The sequence below is a fragment of the Muscardinus avellanarius genome (assembly GCF_963383645.1).
Source record: "Muscardinus avellanarius genome assembly, chromosome: 7".
NCBI lineage: Eukaryota > Metazoa > Chordata > Mammalia > Rodentia > Gliridae > Muscardinus > Muscardinus avellanarius.
Window position 1 is genome coordinate 103114418 of NC_137793.1, and position 18352 is coordinate 103132769.

Consider the following 18352-nt stretch of genomic DNA (forward strand, 5'->3'; position numbering starts at 1 on the left):
TGTGACATACTCTGTTTTCTTTTTTTAAGTTAAGAATTTTTTTAAACTATTTCTCTAAATGTCCTTTTTATCTCTTATGGATTGAACTGAACCTCACTCATGACAGGCAAGCACTCCACCACTGAGCTATATTTCCATCCCATTTTAAACTTTTTTTTGTGGGGATAGTACTATGGATTGCCTCTAAGAATATTCTACCTCTGAGCTACACCCTCAGACTTATTTTATTTTAAAACAGGGTCTCACTGAGTTGCAGAGGGCCTCAATAAGTCGCTGGGGCTGGCTGTGAACCTGTGATCCTTCTGTCTCAGCCTCGCAAGTACTAGGATTTCAAAGCATGCACCACCGCGCCCAGCTGTTCTGAACATTGGTTATACAATGCATAACACATAGAAAATATATAATGTTATTTGTACATTTTTTAAAAAAGAAATAACCAGCCGTGTAATTACCACCCAGATTAAGAAATCAAGCCAACTAGTCAGAAGAAACCACTATTCTGAATTAAATGTCTTTCTATTTCTTGCTCTTCTCTAGTTTTACCATATACTTATATATAATACATTGCTTAGTTCTGACTTTGAACTTCATGTAATATATATATATATATATATATATATATATATATACATACATATATAAACACAAAGACACACACTGTTACTATACTGTAGCAACTTCCTCTATGAGATGTCTCCATCTTGACACGTATAGCTATGGGCCATTCATTTTCACTGATGTGTAGTATTCCCATCATGCCACAGTTTTGTTAACCATCCTATGTATGTGTGTGTATGTATGTGTGTGTATATAAATACAAAAATATATTTTTATGTACATTTCGCTCTACTTTGAAGAGCTCAAGTAAACAATATTGCTGTGGACGTTTCAAAATGTGTCTCTTGGCACAGACGTTACAAGAGTTTTTCAAGGGTATATACCTGGGAGTGGAGCTGTTGGAGGATAAAGGTTCAGTTTTACTAGACAATGTAATAGTTTTTACAAAGTAATCATGCCAGTTTATATTCCCACCAGCAGGGGGTAAAATTTTCTTTTGTTCCACATCCTGGTCAGTTTTTTTTGTTTTTTTTTTTGTTTTTTTTTTGGTACTGAGGATTGAGCCCATGGGTGTTCTATCTCCTTGCTATACTTGCAGCCCTATTTTTTTTTTTTTTGGTGGTACTGGGGTTCCTGGAAACCCTTCTACCTCTGGGCTACACTCCCAGACACCTATTTTTTATATTTTTATTTGGAAACAGGGTCTCTTAAGCCAGCAAGGCTGGCTTCGAACCTGCACGATCTTCCTGTCTCCGCCTCTCAAGTGCGGAGATTACAAGCATGCACCACCACACCTGGCTGCAGCCCTATTTATTTTATTTATTTATTTAATTGTGAGACAGAGTCTCACTAGGTTGCTGAGAATTTTATTTATTTATTTATTTATTTATTTATTTATTTATTTATTTATTTATTTATTTTGGTGGTACTGGGGTTCCTGGAAGCCCTTCTACCTCCGGGCTACATTCCCAGACCTATTTTATACATTTTTTATTTGGAAACAGGGTCCTTTAAGCCAGCACGGCTGGCTTCGAACCTGCGCGATCCTCCTGTCTCTGCCTCCCTTGATAAGTTGCTTAGGCTGGCTTCAAACCTGAGACCCTCCTGTTTCAGCCTCCTGAGTCCTGGGATTGCAGGCATGCACCACCACTCCTGGCCATGGTTAACCTGTTGTATTGGTGGACTTCTACATTTTTGCCAGTCTGATGTGTTTTTATAGCTATCAATTATTCACATTTCCTTTCTGGTCAAATAGTTGTTCAAGTCTTACGCCTGTTTTTCTGTGGATTCTCTTTTACTTATTTATGTGTAGAATTATTTTCTATATTTTAGGAATCCAAATGTTGTTATTTATATTGTCTTTTCCATTTTGTGGCCTTTTACTCTGTTATTTTGATAAACAGAAGTTCTTAATTTGAAGGCAGCCACATTAATGGTTTTTCTTGAGATTTACATCTGTTTCGTGCCTTACTAAAAATCGATCCCTGTCCCATGGTCCTAAAGATTTTTCTCCTCATTTCCTCCTCTCTGTCCCCTAACTGCAGCTTTGACGTGTTCTGCAGGTGTTTGGGGGACTTTCCACCACACTGTCTCAAGTATTAAATTTCAGAATAAGTCTTGATTACCTAGTTGATAAAATGGAGTTCACTCTGAAAACATTTTTAGTTTTAAAACAATATAAGAAATCCAATCCCCAGTACTGTAAACCAACCAAACAAACAACCAAACAACAAAATATATATATATATAAAGAAAATAGGAAGCAGAACTTACTTTGCTCTGGGTTGATGAACTAATCCGGGAATCTCTTTATTAGTTTTAAGTCTTACATTTGAGCTGGCACTTTTTTCCTGAAACACATGAATACACACACATGTCAAAGACAAGATAAGAACCCACCAGGAAGCGTCAGCATGAGTTTCCAGCAGAGAAACGTTGGGTCTTTGGGTTCCTCTACCACAGTGGGTTGCTTCACAAGGACAAAAGTCCTTGCAAAGATGTTACACAATGCAGGTTGAACCTGCCACCCATTTTAGCAGGAAACACTGTGTTGAGAAGAGGAATTCGCTTTTTAACAGCTCAGGCTCTGTTAACACAACAATGTGCAGCTTGGGCTTAATCCTTCAACCCAGGCCGCTCGAGGATCAAAGAACAGAAGCTTCTAGTGTCAGGAAGAGGAGCAGTAGCGGGCGTGATGGTACACACCTGGCGCACACCTGTAGCCCCAGTACTTGGGAGGATGGCAGGTTTGCAAGCCAGCCTCAGCCATGTAGAAAGGCCCTCGGAAACTCCGCGGGCCCTTGTTCCAAAACAAAAAAATGACCATGGCTGGGGGTGCAGCCGAGGGGCAGAATGACTCTGTGTTCAACCCCCAGTAACAAACAAAAAAACAAAACAACACCAAAAAGCAGTGGTACAGCCTACCTAGCCAGGTGAACTGAAACAGTGCGGTTTATTTATAAAAGACATCTGAAGTTACTGAGACATGAGTTTTGCATAAGGTTCTTGCCATGACAGGGGCAATAAAAGACTAAAAATAACTAATATATTCACTCTGCAACAAACACTGGCATTGAATTTGCTTGGATTAATACAATTCAATACTAGACTGTGTTCAAGAAGTACTGCTTTGGCTTTAGGCCTGATCTGATTTCTTGTTACCAGGGCACTGGCCACACTACTCTTAAATATTGAAGTGCTCTCCATCAGTGAGCATATTATCTCAACAACAGTACTGCTCTGTTTTTGTTTGTTTGTGGTACTGGGGATAGAGCCCAGGGTCATCCTACCTCCGAGCTACACCCCCAGCCCTATTTTTTATTCTTTATTTTAAAATAGGGTCTCACTGAGTTGCAAAGGGCCTCACTAAGTAGCTGAGGCTGGCTGCAAACCGTGATCCTCCTGTCTCAGCCTCCCAGATGCTGGGATTACAAGCGTGTGCCACAATGCCTGGCCTGCTCTGTGTTTTTAAGGAAAATGTTCAAAGTACCTTATTTTTGGTGCTGGGGATTGAACCCTGGGGCATTCTACTGCTGAGCTACATTCTCTGACCTTTTAATTATTATTATTATTATTATTTATTTATTTTTAATTTTTAATTTTTATTTTTTAGGCACTGGGGATGGAACCCAGGGGCATTCTACCTCTGAGCTACACCCAAGCCCTATTTTTTTTTTTTATTCTTTATTTTGAAACAGGGTCCCACTGAGTTGCAGATGGCCTCATGATGTTGCTGAGGCTGGCTGTGAAGCCGCGATCCTCTTGTCTCAGCCTCCCAAGTACTGGTATTATAAGCATACACCACCACACCTGGCTTAAAGTACCTTAAAATTTGCTTGCAAAACATATGCCTAAAAGGAAACTCTGTCATAAGCCTCATTAATGGGAGACCACAGACACCTAAGGAACTTGAGGTGTGGCCATAATTTAAAACCCTGTCCATGGCGAGGAATAAAAACTGTTCTGGGCCAGCTCAACCTTCTCCCCGGAGGGGTAGTGATGTAGGATCACATCGAAGGCAGAGGGGCCCCCAGATGGACTCTTGCATTTGTTATTTCTCCTGGGAACAGGAGGCTGTTCAAGACAGTGAAAGTCTAATGACTTTGATGCCCTGGTGGTTTGTTGTTTTTCTGTTGTTGTGATATCATCTTATTTTTAAGCTATTTTTATGAATGCATTTTGCAGTGACACATCATAATGAGGTTCAGTGTGTTGCACACATCACTTGGTGTGTTCTCTCTGCACCTCACCCTGATCCCCCTCCCTCGACAGCTGAGTGCACTTGGCATTAATACCTTCATAGACTGCCGTAGTACTGAATGGTTTTGCTTCCTCCATCTTCCCGTCCCCTCTCCCCATCTTACCATCAAACATGAGTTTATCTGCAGCACTCTAAATGGCAATTTTGTTTATGTTCTTGTGGAAAAAACAAACAGAACTCTCTTGTAGTCTATCTTACCTTCCTTGCCTCACAGTAAATTAAGTTAAATGTTTTCATGAACATTTAAGTGGTCTAAAATAGACAACGTCCCCTCTGCTGACAGATGCAAGAAATGACAAAGGGACCGTCTTATCCTTTAGAAGCAGGTAGAAGAAACTAGAACAGTGGCGTGCACCCGCTCTAGCGAGAGAGCCCCCGCCATCTCTTTAGCACGGGGCTGGCACTTCATGGGAGGCGCTTGCAATAGTGGCAGAATGAAGGAACGATGCTAACCCGTGAGTTGGAGATGGAGATGTTTCCAGTGTAGTCTCCCTGCAGGATTAAAGAAGAAGAGGACCACGCTGGTCCTTGTGATACAAGTACGTGTGCACACAGCTCCCGGCGTATATCCAAGTCGGTCCTTTCTTCCGGACACCATTTATCCCCTATGATTAAGCACTGAAGACTGACTTATACGACAGGACAGAAACTTATTCTCCTCTAGCTACATAATCTCCCAAATTCCTTGAGTTTATATGAGCGCCATGGTTTTCAACACTGCGGTGGTAGGAAAGTCGCTTCTAATCCCAAGAATGCAAGCCACATACAATTGGAGTTTACTTATTTTCAATTTATTAAACGACGACCTTTCAGTATTCATAGCTATTTAAATACACGATCACTTTTATGCCTACAATACCTCTCTGAGGTAGGCACCGTTACCATCACCACTTCCTAGATCAGCAAGCGAGTGATGGAGCGGTGAGGTGCTCATCTGGGAGCGTGTAATGATAATGGTACTGGGATTTGAACCCAAGCAGTCTGGCCCCAGAGTCCATTTTATCATCTACCAGCAGTTCTCAAGTTTTTTAGTATCCAGACTCTTTACCCTATAATCTTCAAATTTTGACACATTTCATTATCTGGTATAAAACAATCTTTGTTGACATCACCATCCCTCTTATCAGAAAATTCTCCACGGAAGCCGTCAAAGTCATGGTGGTGGAAACAAAGCTTTCCAAAATTCTAGTTTTTTTGGCTTAACATTTAAATTTTATCACTGGCAACAAAAACTGTCAATTATTTTCTTTAAACTGACAGGCTCTCTTTATTCACTTTTGAGAAAACGGTTTGCCAAATTCCCAGATATGAATATCTATACTTTGTCTGCCAGGCATTTTTCCCTTTTTTTTTTTTAAAGTAGAGTTGGTATCTATTAAAAAAAGAACTGCTAGTTCAGCTTGCAATTCAATCAAGTGAAGAGCTTTTCTCAAGATAACTATCTTACTTGAGATGCAGAAGAAATATTTTCTGCATACTTTCCACCTTATCACATAAAGTATCAAAACGGTACTCATCCGAGCCACAAAATTTAATAAAGTTATATAATCCGTACTGCTTTATCATGGGCATTCTTAAGTGAAAATGGAATTATTTTTCCACTACGAGTCCATGGTGGTGGTGAACACAATGATTGTTGTATTTGTCTGTTTTCTTTTGCTGTGATAAAATACCCGAATCGGAGTTGTTTGTGAAAAAAGAGGGTTACTTTAGTTCAATTCTAGCGTCTCCATCTGTTCCGCCTCTGGTGAGGGCCCCCATGGCTGTGTCCCAACATGGTACAGAAATGGAAAGGGAAATGGCCTGGTTCAGAAGGGACCAAGAGTGTGGGGCAGCCCCACCTTACAACAGCCCACCCTGGAGAAAGTTAACTCATCCCATTGAGACCAGCATGCATCTCTTCCGCAGTGGCCTGATCATGTCTTACGTCATTCTAGGCCCACCTGCCACTGCCTCTCAAGGTGGCCAGCCCGAGGGCCAGGCCTCCAGCTCAAGAACCTTTGGGGGACGAACTAAAATCAAACCACAGCAGATGTTAGTAAGGATTTATGCCATTTTCTTGATGCAAGTGAAGACACCAGCAGCTTATCAATTGCTACTCCTTTGTCTCTAGGTACCTAAGTCATTGCCATGAAAAAGGAGGATACTCCTTAGTATAATTAGGAATGACCTCGAGAGTTCCCTTAGAAAGTTTCTGCAGACCGCATTTTGACCACAGTGCCTCTCTCCTTGCATAGAAAAAGAAAGTCTATTGATTATCTAATGTTATATACTTAAAATTTTAACAGGATTGAGGTAATGTTTATATTCCATAGAATCTTCCCCCCATAAATATATGATTAAAAGATTTCAGTAAATGTATAGAGCTGCGTGATCATCGCCCCAATACAGTTTCAACCCAGTACCATCGTTCTCAAAGTTTCCCTACAACCATCTGCAGTTAATCCCTGCTGTCATTTGCAGATGTAGGCAACCACAGAGGTGCTTTTTTTTTTTTTAACCCAGGGACATATTACCTCTGATATATACCCGCAGCCCTATTTTATTTTTTATTTTGAAATGTTTCTTAGTAAGTTGCTGAGGATGTCTTTGAACCTCCAATCCTTTGTCTCAGCTTTTCAAGTATGGGGATTATAGTCATGTGCCGCCATCTCAGATTTGATGACCATCTCAGATTTGATGTCTCTATAAATTTGCATTTTATAGGTTTATATAAATGGAATTATATGATATGTAGCTATTTGGGCCTAGCAATTTTTACTTATCAATTTTTTTTTTCTGTACTGAGGACTGAATTCAGGGCCTCACACATGCTTCTGCAAGCACTCTGCCACTGAGCTATACCCCAGGCCCAGCATAATGTTCCTGAGGTTTATCCATGCTGCATGTTGTATGTATGTCATTTATTGTCATTTCTAATTTTCCAACAGATGGATCTACCACACTTTGTTTACCTACCCATCACTTGATGGACATTCGAATGGTTTTCAGTTTGTGGCTATTACAGCTAATGCTGCTGTGAACATTCACATACAAATCTTTGTGTAGACATGTTTTTATTCTCTTGGGTAGGAATAAAAATTCTGGGTTATATAACAAACTCATATTTCACTATATAAGATATCACCAAGCTGTTTTCCAAAGTGGCCGCACCATCTCACACCTCACCAACGAGGCATGATGATCCCGGTGTCTCCACATTCCCGCCAGCAGCGCCTTCTATTGCCTTTGCCTTTCTTGCCACTCCAGCGGAAGTGTAGTCCAGTCATGTCTCACTCTAGGCGTTGTCTTTAAAACTTGAGTGCTGAAGGTTTGTTCTTGTATTTCTATCCACTTATACTAGTTAAGGTGCTAGGTGTTTGCTACGTGCAAACACCTAGCACCTTAACTAATGGGACCATTTACATACTTACTAGTTGGCTGCATTTGCATAAAGAAGCCAGTTTAATATTTGTTTATGAACATTATGTAACTTCTATTTTGGGATTAATTTGTTGGGGAAGAGGAAGTTTAAAGAGATGTCTTTTTCAAAGACAAAAAAAAAAAAAAAAAGAAGAAGAATGGGCTGGAGGTATAGCTTAGTGTTAGAGCCCCTTGCTTAGAATGCATGAGGCCCTGGGTTCGACCCCCAACACTGCAAAAATAAATAATAAGAAGGAATGAAAGAGAGAAAGAAAGAAAGAATCCTCAAGCAAACAGGGCTGGAAGAAGGAGGAGAAATGAGGTGGCTGGTGGGAGTGGTAGAGACATGTGGTCACTACTAGGACGCAGTGCAGATGGCGCAGACCCCAGGAAGGGGGTCGACCACCATGTGACACTGGGCTGCTCCAGGAAGAGGAAAGAGAACTAAAGTGGGAGATGACTGAAGAGGTAACTAAAGGAGGCATAGTTTCCCTTGGCCAAACAAAACCTATTTTGATGGTAATTGATCCTTGTAAAACTAAGTATTCTAACAAAAATTAGCTGGGAAAATCTGGGACCAAGATGAAGCCATTTGAAAAGGCGATTTATTTTCCATGATCCATCCATATTTGAATCAGAATCACCTGGAATGCTGGTTTGTTAAAATACAGATCCTCAGCCGTGGTGGCACAAGTCTGTAATCCCACTACTTGGGAGATTGAGACAGAGGACTGCAGATTCCCGGCCAGCCTCAGCAACTTAGTGAGACCCCTCATTAAAAAAAATACAACAGTGAGCTCAGCGTGGTGGTGCACACTTGTAATCCCAGCATTCGAGAGGCTGAGACTGGAGGATCGTGGTTCATGGACAGCTTCAGCTACTTAGTGAGGCCCTCCGCAACTTAGTGAGACCCTGTTTCAAAATAAAGAATAAAAAATAGGGCTGGGGGTGTAGCTCGGAGGTCGAATTCCCCTGGGTTCCATCCCCAGACCTGAAAAAAAAAAATACAACAGGGCTGGGGGTCTGAAGCCCAGAGGTAGAAAGAATATCCTGGGTTCAATCTCCACTACCAAATATAAAATACATAAATATAGATCCCCAGGCTCCACTCAAGACATTCTGAGTAAGAGTTGTCTCTGTGATCGAGGTTCAAGAATCTGCAATTTAAATAAGAGACCTAGGTGGTTCTTTAAGAAGCGTGAGGACTTACTTCTATTGCAGAGAAAGGATAACTTCACAATTAGGAAGCCTCCATGTTCCCTCCCCCAGAGCCATTTCCATATTGAGCCTGGAATCTTACAGGGCTGCCTTACAGGGAGCCCCGCCAGAGTGGCGACTTCTTGAATTTTTTACTTAGGTACCCCATCAGTTGGAAAAAGCACCTATTTTTCAAAGTTGTTGGCAAACTAGTGTCAAGAATTGACGGACTTAGTCAAACAGCAAATCTAAAAAGTTTTACCTCTGCCTGGAGTCATTTTATTTCTTTGCGAACAGAGCGCACTTGTCAGGTCAGAGTGAACTTACTCGCTCCCTTTCTTGTACTTTCTCTGATGCTGAAGAGAGGGAGACATATTGTGTTTAGAGTTTCCCAAACCCCCGCTGGCATCTCCCTCTGGTCCCTTTGAGGGACAGAGAGCAGTAGGAAGGACCCGCAGCTTCCTTTTCCCTCAAACCTCACCTCCTTAACTCTGAAGGAGGCAACACCACACGTTAGGGTACTGAGAGCAAGCACCTTCCCCAGCTGTGTGTGTGTGTGTGTGTGTGGGGGTGGAACTCTGTTCTCGCCTTACTTTCCCCCCTTTTCCTGTCTCCTTCAATCTGAGAGGACTTAGCTGTAGCTGAACAAGGTCTCCTTTTCTAGTAAGTTCTGGCTTGGAGGTGTGGGGAGGAATCTCAGGCTCTTGTTCAGGGCTCAGCAGTAGAAGATTCTGACTTCTATAAAAACCCCAGAGAAGTCAGAGTTGGGGTATAAGTAATAGCTCCTGGGATTGCAAAGAAGGGTCCTATGCAGAGAAATGACACAAAGCACTAGGTGGGCTTCTCAAAGGGTTTGCCCCTAAACACAGACTGTGTGTGTGTGTGCTTTGGTAACTATAATCAGATGATTTGGGGTACATATACACATTAAAAAATAGGAACATATTTGGATATAAAATAATCATTTCAGCTTTTAGGGAGTGACCACTAGGATGCATTCTCAAAGAAAAATATCTCATTTGATGTCTGAGATTTGATTTCTTAGGTGGTATTAACATGAGATAAGGCCGGGGTCTTCTTTAAGGACAAAGAATTTTAATATCTGTCTCCTGAATACATGTGGTTAGCTGAGCTACCCCCATTCCACCAGAATCAATGGCTGGTGGCAGGTGGAAAGGCCCACGCCACCAGATGCAGCTACATGTATTTGTGGTACTGGGGATGGAGCCTAGTTCCTTGCACAGGTTAGGCAAGCACTTTACCCCTGAGCTAGGCCTCCAGATGCAACTAATAACTGGGGCCACCAGTACCACTGCAATCATGTGAGGTCAACACTTTTATGATCATTACTTGTCTGCGAAAATTATTAGAATTATTAATATTTTGCTAAAGTTATTTAATCATAATGGAGTTAGCATGTAAAGTCTTAGCATTTTGGAAATCTTTTTTCCTCCTGTAAATTAGCTGTGCATCTTATTTATATCAAACGACAATTTATTTCAAGTGAGGAAAATCCATTTTCAAGCACCTAGCGTTTTTCACATGGTTGCCTCTCAAGATAGAGCGGAGACATTTAAAGTAATCTTAAAAATTAAACAGATTTGTAAGAAATTGCCGAGAACATATTTGATTACGTACCAATGAATTGCAAAGTCACTAAGTCGCCATTTCAGTAATTAAGAGAAATAAGCTATTATGTTATAAATTCCACTGGGAATTAGAAGTTAAGGATATTTCAAAAAGATGATGTGTCTCCAAGTTTTTCAAAGAAATATTACCTATACATGCAGAGGGCCAACTGATTTGGAAGACTCATATTCAATCTTTGCACAAGATGCTCCTATTAGTTAGGATAAAGTAGGTTACACTGCAGTAAAGAAAACATCTCCCAGTTATCAGGAGCTCAAGACTATAACGTTTATCTCCTGAACGAGCCACAGTCCAGCCAGTGCCGGAGGAGGGGGATCAACTCATCCCTGTCCCTATCAACATGTACTTTAATAATCACCATGGCTGGAGTTGAGCAAAGGTCATCTGTTCAGATTTACTTGATCAAAGCAGGTTGAGTAAATAAATTCAGGATTGGGGAAGACACAATCTTACTATGTATTTGGTAAGGGAAGAATAGGAATATTTATGGATAGTTTTAGTAACTATCATAATTCTAACTTAATTTAAAAAAACATGTGTTTTTGATCATAGAACTATCTAACATGGATCCGTAGATAGCTTCCCCTTCTGGGTAGTCTTATGTGCAACTCTTTTTTTTTTTTTTTTTTTTTTTTTTTGGTGGTACTGGGTTTCCTGGAAACCCTTCTCTCTCCGGGTTACACTTCCAGACCTATTTTTATATTTTTATTTAGAAACAGGGTCTCTTAAGCCAGCGAGGCTGGCTTCGAACCTGCGTGATCCTCCTGTTTCAGCCTCCCAAGCGCGGGGATTACAAGCATGCGCCACCACGCCTGGCTTATGTGCAACTCTTAAACGAGTTTAAAGCTGGGCGTGGTGGCGCAGGCTTGTAATCCCCGCGCTTGGAAGGCTGAGACAGGAGGATTGCATGGGTGCGAAGCCAGCCTCAGATACTTAGTGAGGCCTCAGGAACTTAATGAGACCCTGTTTCCAAATAAAATATAAAATAGGTCTGGGAGTATAGCCTGAAGGTAGAAAGCCTCTGGGTTCCACCACCAGTACCACCAAAAAAAAAAAAAAAAAGTGTCTCATTTATGTTAACCTAAGTCCATTTCATAGAAATATGGAAACAAAACTTTACTGAAAGTTTAAACCAGACCAAAATGCCATTCAGGGTTTAGGATTCCAAACAAACTAAATAAACTACCTGGTCAGCTGACTGTAGTGGTTTAATATTAGTAAATTATGCTAAATGCAACCTGTACACACCAAAATCTGTAGTTTGTACTCCAGAAAAGTGTTTACACACACCTTGATTTCCCCACTTTTCATTTTTTCCTTTCTCCCCATCAAATAAAACATTTGAGGATGGGAATCACATTCAGTGTGTCATGGTAACCAGAGGAATGGATTTAGAAATTCAGCTATCAAATGCACCCACCTCCCAGCACCTACGATATGCACTCAAGGGCCGAGTAGCACAAAATAAACACATTTTAAAGCTACATTTTTTCTGGTGGGTAAGAATATAGCCAGAAAAATCAAAGTCTATTTGATCACAGTTGATGAAATATTAAAACAGAAGAAATGTATCTTCCATGTGTGTTTAATATTTTAACAAATAAAAAGCCTCAATAGGTGCAGAGCTGCAAAACTCTTCCTGCAATGAACTGGAATCTTGACAGATTTTCCTAAGTTGAGACACTGCAAATGCTAAAGCTGAAAACAAAAACGTAGACAGTCCAGTTTTTCTTACAGGCATGATCCTCTCTCTTGCACTCACTGTGCTGTATTACCCAGCCCCAAATAATAGACTCCAGCCTTCCCCATCTGCCTGGATTTCCCAGAACTCTTAAATTCCCAAACCGTTGGTACCCGGAAAGTTTGCTGCATTCGTTTCCCATTGATGCCATAACATATTAATACAAATTTGATGGCTTAAAACAACACAAATTTATTATCTTACACTTCTGGAGGTCAGATCTAGCACTGGTCTCCAGGGCTACAACCCTTCTGGGTGCTCTAGGAGACAATGCTTCTTTGCCTTTTCTAGCGTCTAGACATTCCTGGGCTCATGGCTCCTTTCTCCAGCTTCAACGCCAGCAGTGTAGTATCTTTATCTTCTCTCCTTTCCAACCTATGCTCTGTCCTCATTTTTTAATTGTAATTCTTCCATCTCTGTCTTATAAGGATCCTTGGGGTAATACTAGGTCCACTCACATATTTCAAGATAATGTCAAAATCCTTAATCACTTCCACAAAGTCCTTTCTCCTCTGTAAGAGACATAGTCATAGGTTGCCTGGATTTGGGCATGATCCTCTTTGGAGAAGTGACCACAGTGTGCTGTCTGGTTCCCAAAGAGTCACACCTATTTCACATGTAAAATGCATTCACTCATCCCCCGAATTCTGAACTCATTACAGCATCATCAGATCTCAGGTCCTTCTCGGTCTCATCAGCCATTTGAGACAACAGCCTTTGTCTGTTACACTGTCCATACGTGTGGAGCCTAATTAATACTCACGCAGGAGCGGGTGGTGAGCCAGGTGAGGGTCGCAGATTAGCCCCTAGGGAGCACATGTTAGAAGGCCTGGGCACCTGAGGGGCCTGGTGTACCCAGGAAAATAGAGGAAAGCTTGGGGGCTCTGAACTGGAATGCAGAGTCCAGGGCACAAAGGGAAGAGAGGTGAAGCTGAGCCGGGGCCCCTGACACATCCCCTGACACAGCTTTGGAAGAGCAACGGAGCAACGGAGGAGGATTTTAGATTTTATTCTAGGAGTAATGAGAGGTTCCGAAGGTTGTTGGGTAGGAGAGTCACATGGCCAGATCTGAGTTCTAGAAAGAGCCCTGCAGAGTGTGAGGAAGGAGCCAGCTTAGGACCCTGCTGGAGCATTCCCAGGGAGCGAACGAGGGTGGACTTTTTAGTTGGGCATGTTGGCACACTGTGGCTATATGGATGTGCCTGAGGTCGGCTGATGGTACAGACTAGAGAGGACTCTGGATGGTATGAGAAGAAATTTCAGTTCTCCAAGGCAGCTAGTGAGGATAGCGCTTTGAAAACTCCATCTCTATGGGCTAGGGCTCCCTCTGTGATAAGTACCAGAAACTCAATTTGATTTACTCCAAGCAGAAAAGGAATCTCTTGGCTTAGCTCACAGGAATGGGTCCGATCCTGCCCGGCTGGCTGCAGTTAGTGAAGCCCTGTCACTCATCTCTGCTTCTCATTCTGGATCCACTTATTTCAGGACTGGCTGGCACCTCTAGACTCCCACCTTCCAACTCTGCGGCCCAGCAGGCTCAACCCTTAGCCCCAGCTGCAACAAGTGCGGGGAACATTGATCAGCCTGGGTGGTCGGGTGCTGGCCACCGTGCAGAGGCCGGGTCTCACCAGGAGACAGGGCGCTTGCTGGGAGAGAGAAGCAACAGCCACCACATCTTTTATTCATTTGCTTATGAGCTCTTTGTATTGAGATTTTTTTTTTTGGTGTATGTATTTATATAAGATGTATGATCTCTGTTGAATGCATTATGACTTTTTTTTTGGTAACTGGGGATTAAACCCAGCCCTATTTTATTTTATTTTGAAATAAGATCTTACTGAGTTCCTGAGGGCCTTGATAAATTCCTGAGGCTAGCTTCAAATCTGTGATCATCTTGTCTCAGCCTTCCAAGTATGGGGATCATAGGCCTTGTGCATTCTGATTACTTAACAGTGGATTTTTTTGTGATACCTTTTTATTTTTCCCATATAAGAGGTTTAGGTTTGGAACTGGTTTAAAAAAAAAAAAACAAAAAAACCCTTCCCCCTCCCAGCATGTTAAATTGAATTTATTTTTAATGGTGGTGCATGCTTGTTATCTCAGTACCTGGGAGGCTGAGACAGGAGGATCATAGGTTCAAGGCTAGCCTTGCCAATTTAGCAAGATCCTGCTTCAAAATTAAAAAGAACTGAGGATGTAGCTAGAAGTTAGAATGCCCCTGACTTTAATCCCCAGAACAACAACAACAACAACAACAACAACAACACCCCAAATTTTACATAATTATGGGAGTACATATTCTAGCATTTACTTAATACTGGTTAATTTTAAGTTTTATTTATTTATTTATTTATTTATTTATTTATTTATTTATTTATTTTGGTGGTACTGGGGTTCCTGGAAGCCCTTCTACCTCCGGGCTACACTCCCAGACCTATTTTTTATATTTTTGAAACAGGGTCTCTTACGCCAGCGCGGCTGGCTACGAACCTGCGCGATCCTCCTGTCTCCGCCTCCCAAGCCCGGGGATTACAAGTGTGGGCCACCACGCCCGGCTTTTAAGTTTTATTTTTTAAGTTGAGCACACTTGCACAGTCTCTTCCAGAAGAGTAAACAAGAGGCTAATGTTTTAATAATAGCCTCTCCATATGGCTTTTCAGCTAATACAAACAGCAATTCAGAGCCGGGCGTGGTGGTGCAAGTTTGTAATCCCAGTACTTGGGAGGCTGAGACAGGAGGGATCACAGGTTCAAAGCCAGCCTCAGCAACTTAGAGAGGCTCTCAGCAGCCTAGTGAGACCTTGTTTCCAAATAAGAAATAAACTTGGGCTGGGGATATAGCCTGGAGATAGAATGCCTCTGGGTTCCATCCCCAGTGCCACCGTCAACAACAAAACAGATTAACGTGAGTTCAGTTGTGCTATAATTATTTTACAGTGTAGATGGAGTTAGCCACTACATCTCTATGCACAGTTTTTTACAGTCAATAATAAAGTTTAGTGCTGTTTTATTAATAATGTACTCTCAGCCCAAGACCCCTAAGTAGGTACTAGGCTATAGCTAGAATTTGGGTTGAGAAAGCTCTTTAAAATTGAAATATGATGCTTGGGCAGTAAAAAGTAAACACTCCCCCCCCCACCCTTTTCCTTTTAGAAAAATGTACTTCCAGAAATTTCTTCATTATAAACTTTGCAAACAGCACTGCTCCTCACATGCTTTTAAGAGGGGTGTGAGTTTAGTGGTGAGTTCCGTCATCTTCTTTTTAGCCTTTTAGGCGCTTTTATTATCTTTCTCTACCTCTGTCCCCAAATGTGGAGCGCATTTCCATAAGATCTCGGAGTCAGCACTTATTTCTTTCTGCTGGGGACCATGGTGGGTCCGGGCCCCTCTGCAGCCGGACACATGGGGCCTGTCAGGGAGATCGTGAGGACACATGAATTCCCTTGCCCCCCACTGCTCCACCTGTCTTCCGCTGAGGTTCTTAGTAAGAGGCTTTCTGATTGGGGGTTCATTGTGGAGATAATGAGCCTGAGTTTTCCAAGTCTTATTTAAAAAGGTTTCTGCGCCTCTCATCTCATTTTCTCCCTCCTTCCGTTCCTTCTGGGTCTTACGAGAATTAGTCTTATGAGTCAGTTTGCTTCTTCCTTCGTCCTTTGCCTCTTGACTTCAGTGAAAATCTTTTCCTACTTGAGTACAAGGCAAACATTAATTAAAGGACACGACTAGGAGCTGTAACGCAGCATATAGGTCTGGGTAGAAGATGGTTCCTGTTTTTTTTTCCCCAAAGAAATCCTTACAAGTGCATCTTGGCAAGCTTTCCTGTATAATCCTTTAGGAGTGGCTGAAATCTTTAGGTGGCTACTTACCTCCTTTAATTAAGATACATCTACATTTATATTTAAAATCACATATTATGTAAAATATTCTTATTAATATAGAAATGCTACTTTTTCACACTTGCATTTCAATTTTTTTTTTTTTTTTTTGGTACTAGGAATTAAATCCAGGGGCATTCTACTTAAGAGCGACTTCCCCAAATTTTTAATTTTGAAACAAGGTCTCACTAGGTTGCTGACCGTCTCACTAAATTGCTAAGACTGGTCTCGAACCTGTGAGTCTCCTGTCTCAGCCTCCTAAGTACTGGGATTACAGGTGTGAGTCACTGCGCCCAGCTGAATTTAACTCTTCCAGTGTCTCTGACATCAGCGTCTTCACAATCACTGAGTATCACCAGCTTTTGGGGTCTTCTATTTCCAAGGCATATTATCTTCACTTCTAATTTGTTTGAGACAAAATGTATTTGAAATTTTCATTTCAAGCCACTAGTACTCTACACTGCCCATCACATATTGTAGTATTCTTTCAAAGTAATTGTTGAAAGATTGCTGATGGAGATACACAGAATATAATGATCAAATTAGAATGACTTTTTTTCTCATTTAGAAACAAAATCAATTCTGCTGGAAGACCTCTACAAATCTCCAGAGTGACCACAGACTAAAGTCAGTCTCTACCCAAAACTTTATGTGCATAATAAATGAAACAGTGTTCAGAAATGACCAACAGATTCAAAGACAAGGTGGTATCCACTTTTTTTTTTTTTTTTTTTTTTTTGCGGGTCTGGGGATGGAACCCAGGGGCATGCGACCTCCTAGCTACACCCCCTGCCCTATTTTTTATTCTTTATTTTGAAACCGGGTCTCACTGAGTTGCAGAGGGCCTCACTAAGTAGCTGAGGCTGTCCGCGAACCACGATCCTCCAGGTCTCAGCCTCCCGAATGCTGGGATTACAAGGGTGCACCACCACGCCCGGCTGGTATCCACTTTTGAAGAAGATTGTCTGTCTGTCTGTCTGTCTGTCTACCTATCTAATCTGTATTTGGTACTGGGGATTGAATCCAGGTGCATTGTAACTGGATTATAATTTATACCCTTTTTATGTTTTATTTTGAAACGGGGTCTCCCTAGATGCTGGTAATGTTGCCAAGTTGCTGAGGCGAGCCTGCATCCTGCTTCAGCCTCCCAGGTACTGAGATTACAGATTTGTACCACTGCACCCAGCTGAAGGGTTTTTGTTTTTCATAAAAACCTGGCCTAGAGAGTTCCATTTTGGGGCTCTCCCATGTGTCTGCCAGGCATACTGCTTTTCTCCTCTTCCCTCTCTATTTCCTACCGACTTTGTAATAAAGATTATTTGAAGCTGGAAAAACAAGAAACAAAAAACCCTCGCCTCTATCCTGGCATATAGCATAATGTAGTAGAAACTTTTTACATGTAAATGATGATTCAAAGGATATCTTTTTTTTTTTTCTGATGAAACTTAATGGAAAGTTTAGAGACTTTTTATCCCATTCCTCACAATTTCATTTTAGGTTGCTACTGAATTGAAAGCTTACAAGTGTGAGCAGTACAGTCCAATAATCACTTGGTAGAAAACCTGCCCAGGGACACAGCAGATAACATGTGTGCTGGGTTCATCTGCCTGGGGCACTCCCATCTCCTTCACCTCCCTCTCTCTGTCTTCCACAGCTACATTCTCAGAAGACAGATCTCTAGAGAGCAGAGACCGTCATGATTAACTTTGTTCTTATGTGAGGCTACATTTATGTATTCAGCTACGTGGTAGCTGAGGCTATCCTCAAACCACAATCTTCCTGTCTCAGCCTCCTGAATGCTGGGATTACAAGTGTGCGCTACCACACTCGGCTGAAACAGAGCTTCGGATCCCTCGTCACTCGCGGTTTCTCATAATATAAAACACTGCAGTGACAATAAAAATAACAACTGCCCTTGGTGGCTACCCTCCCCAGCGCCAGACACCACGCTAGGGATGGTGGGCACCGACCGCACTCATATCAATAAACTTGTAGCCGGCGTGGTGGTGCACGCCTGTAATCCCGGTACTTGAGGATGGAGCAGAAGGATCGCAGGTTCTAGGACAGCACGCAGCGACTTAGACTCTGTTTCCACAGGAAACATAAAAAATAAAAACAAAGGGCTGCGGTAGTGTAGCTGAGCGGTAGAATGCTCCTGGGTTCAACTCTG

At 41.8% G+C, this 18352-nt stretch overlaps 1 protein-coding gene across 1 annotated transcript in view; it reads right to left on the bottom strand.

The window, feature by feature from the left end:
* Positions 1-18352, bottom strand: part of LOC308265332 (uncharacterized protein C1orf21) — a gene marked incomplete at both ends in the record, with an annotated part of 155422 nt that overhangs the window by 25465 nt on the left and 111605 nt on the right. Inside the window, one exon of the mRNA XM_080698974.1 lies at positions 2332-2408. Coding sequence (XP_080555100.1) covers positions 2332-2408 — 77 coding nt within the window. The remainder of the gene's footprint in view (positions 1-2331; positions 2409-18352) is intronic.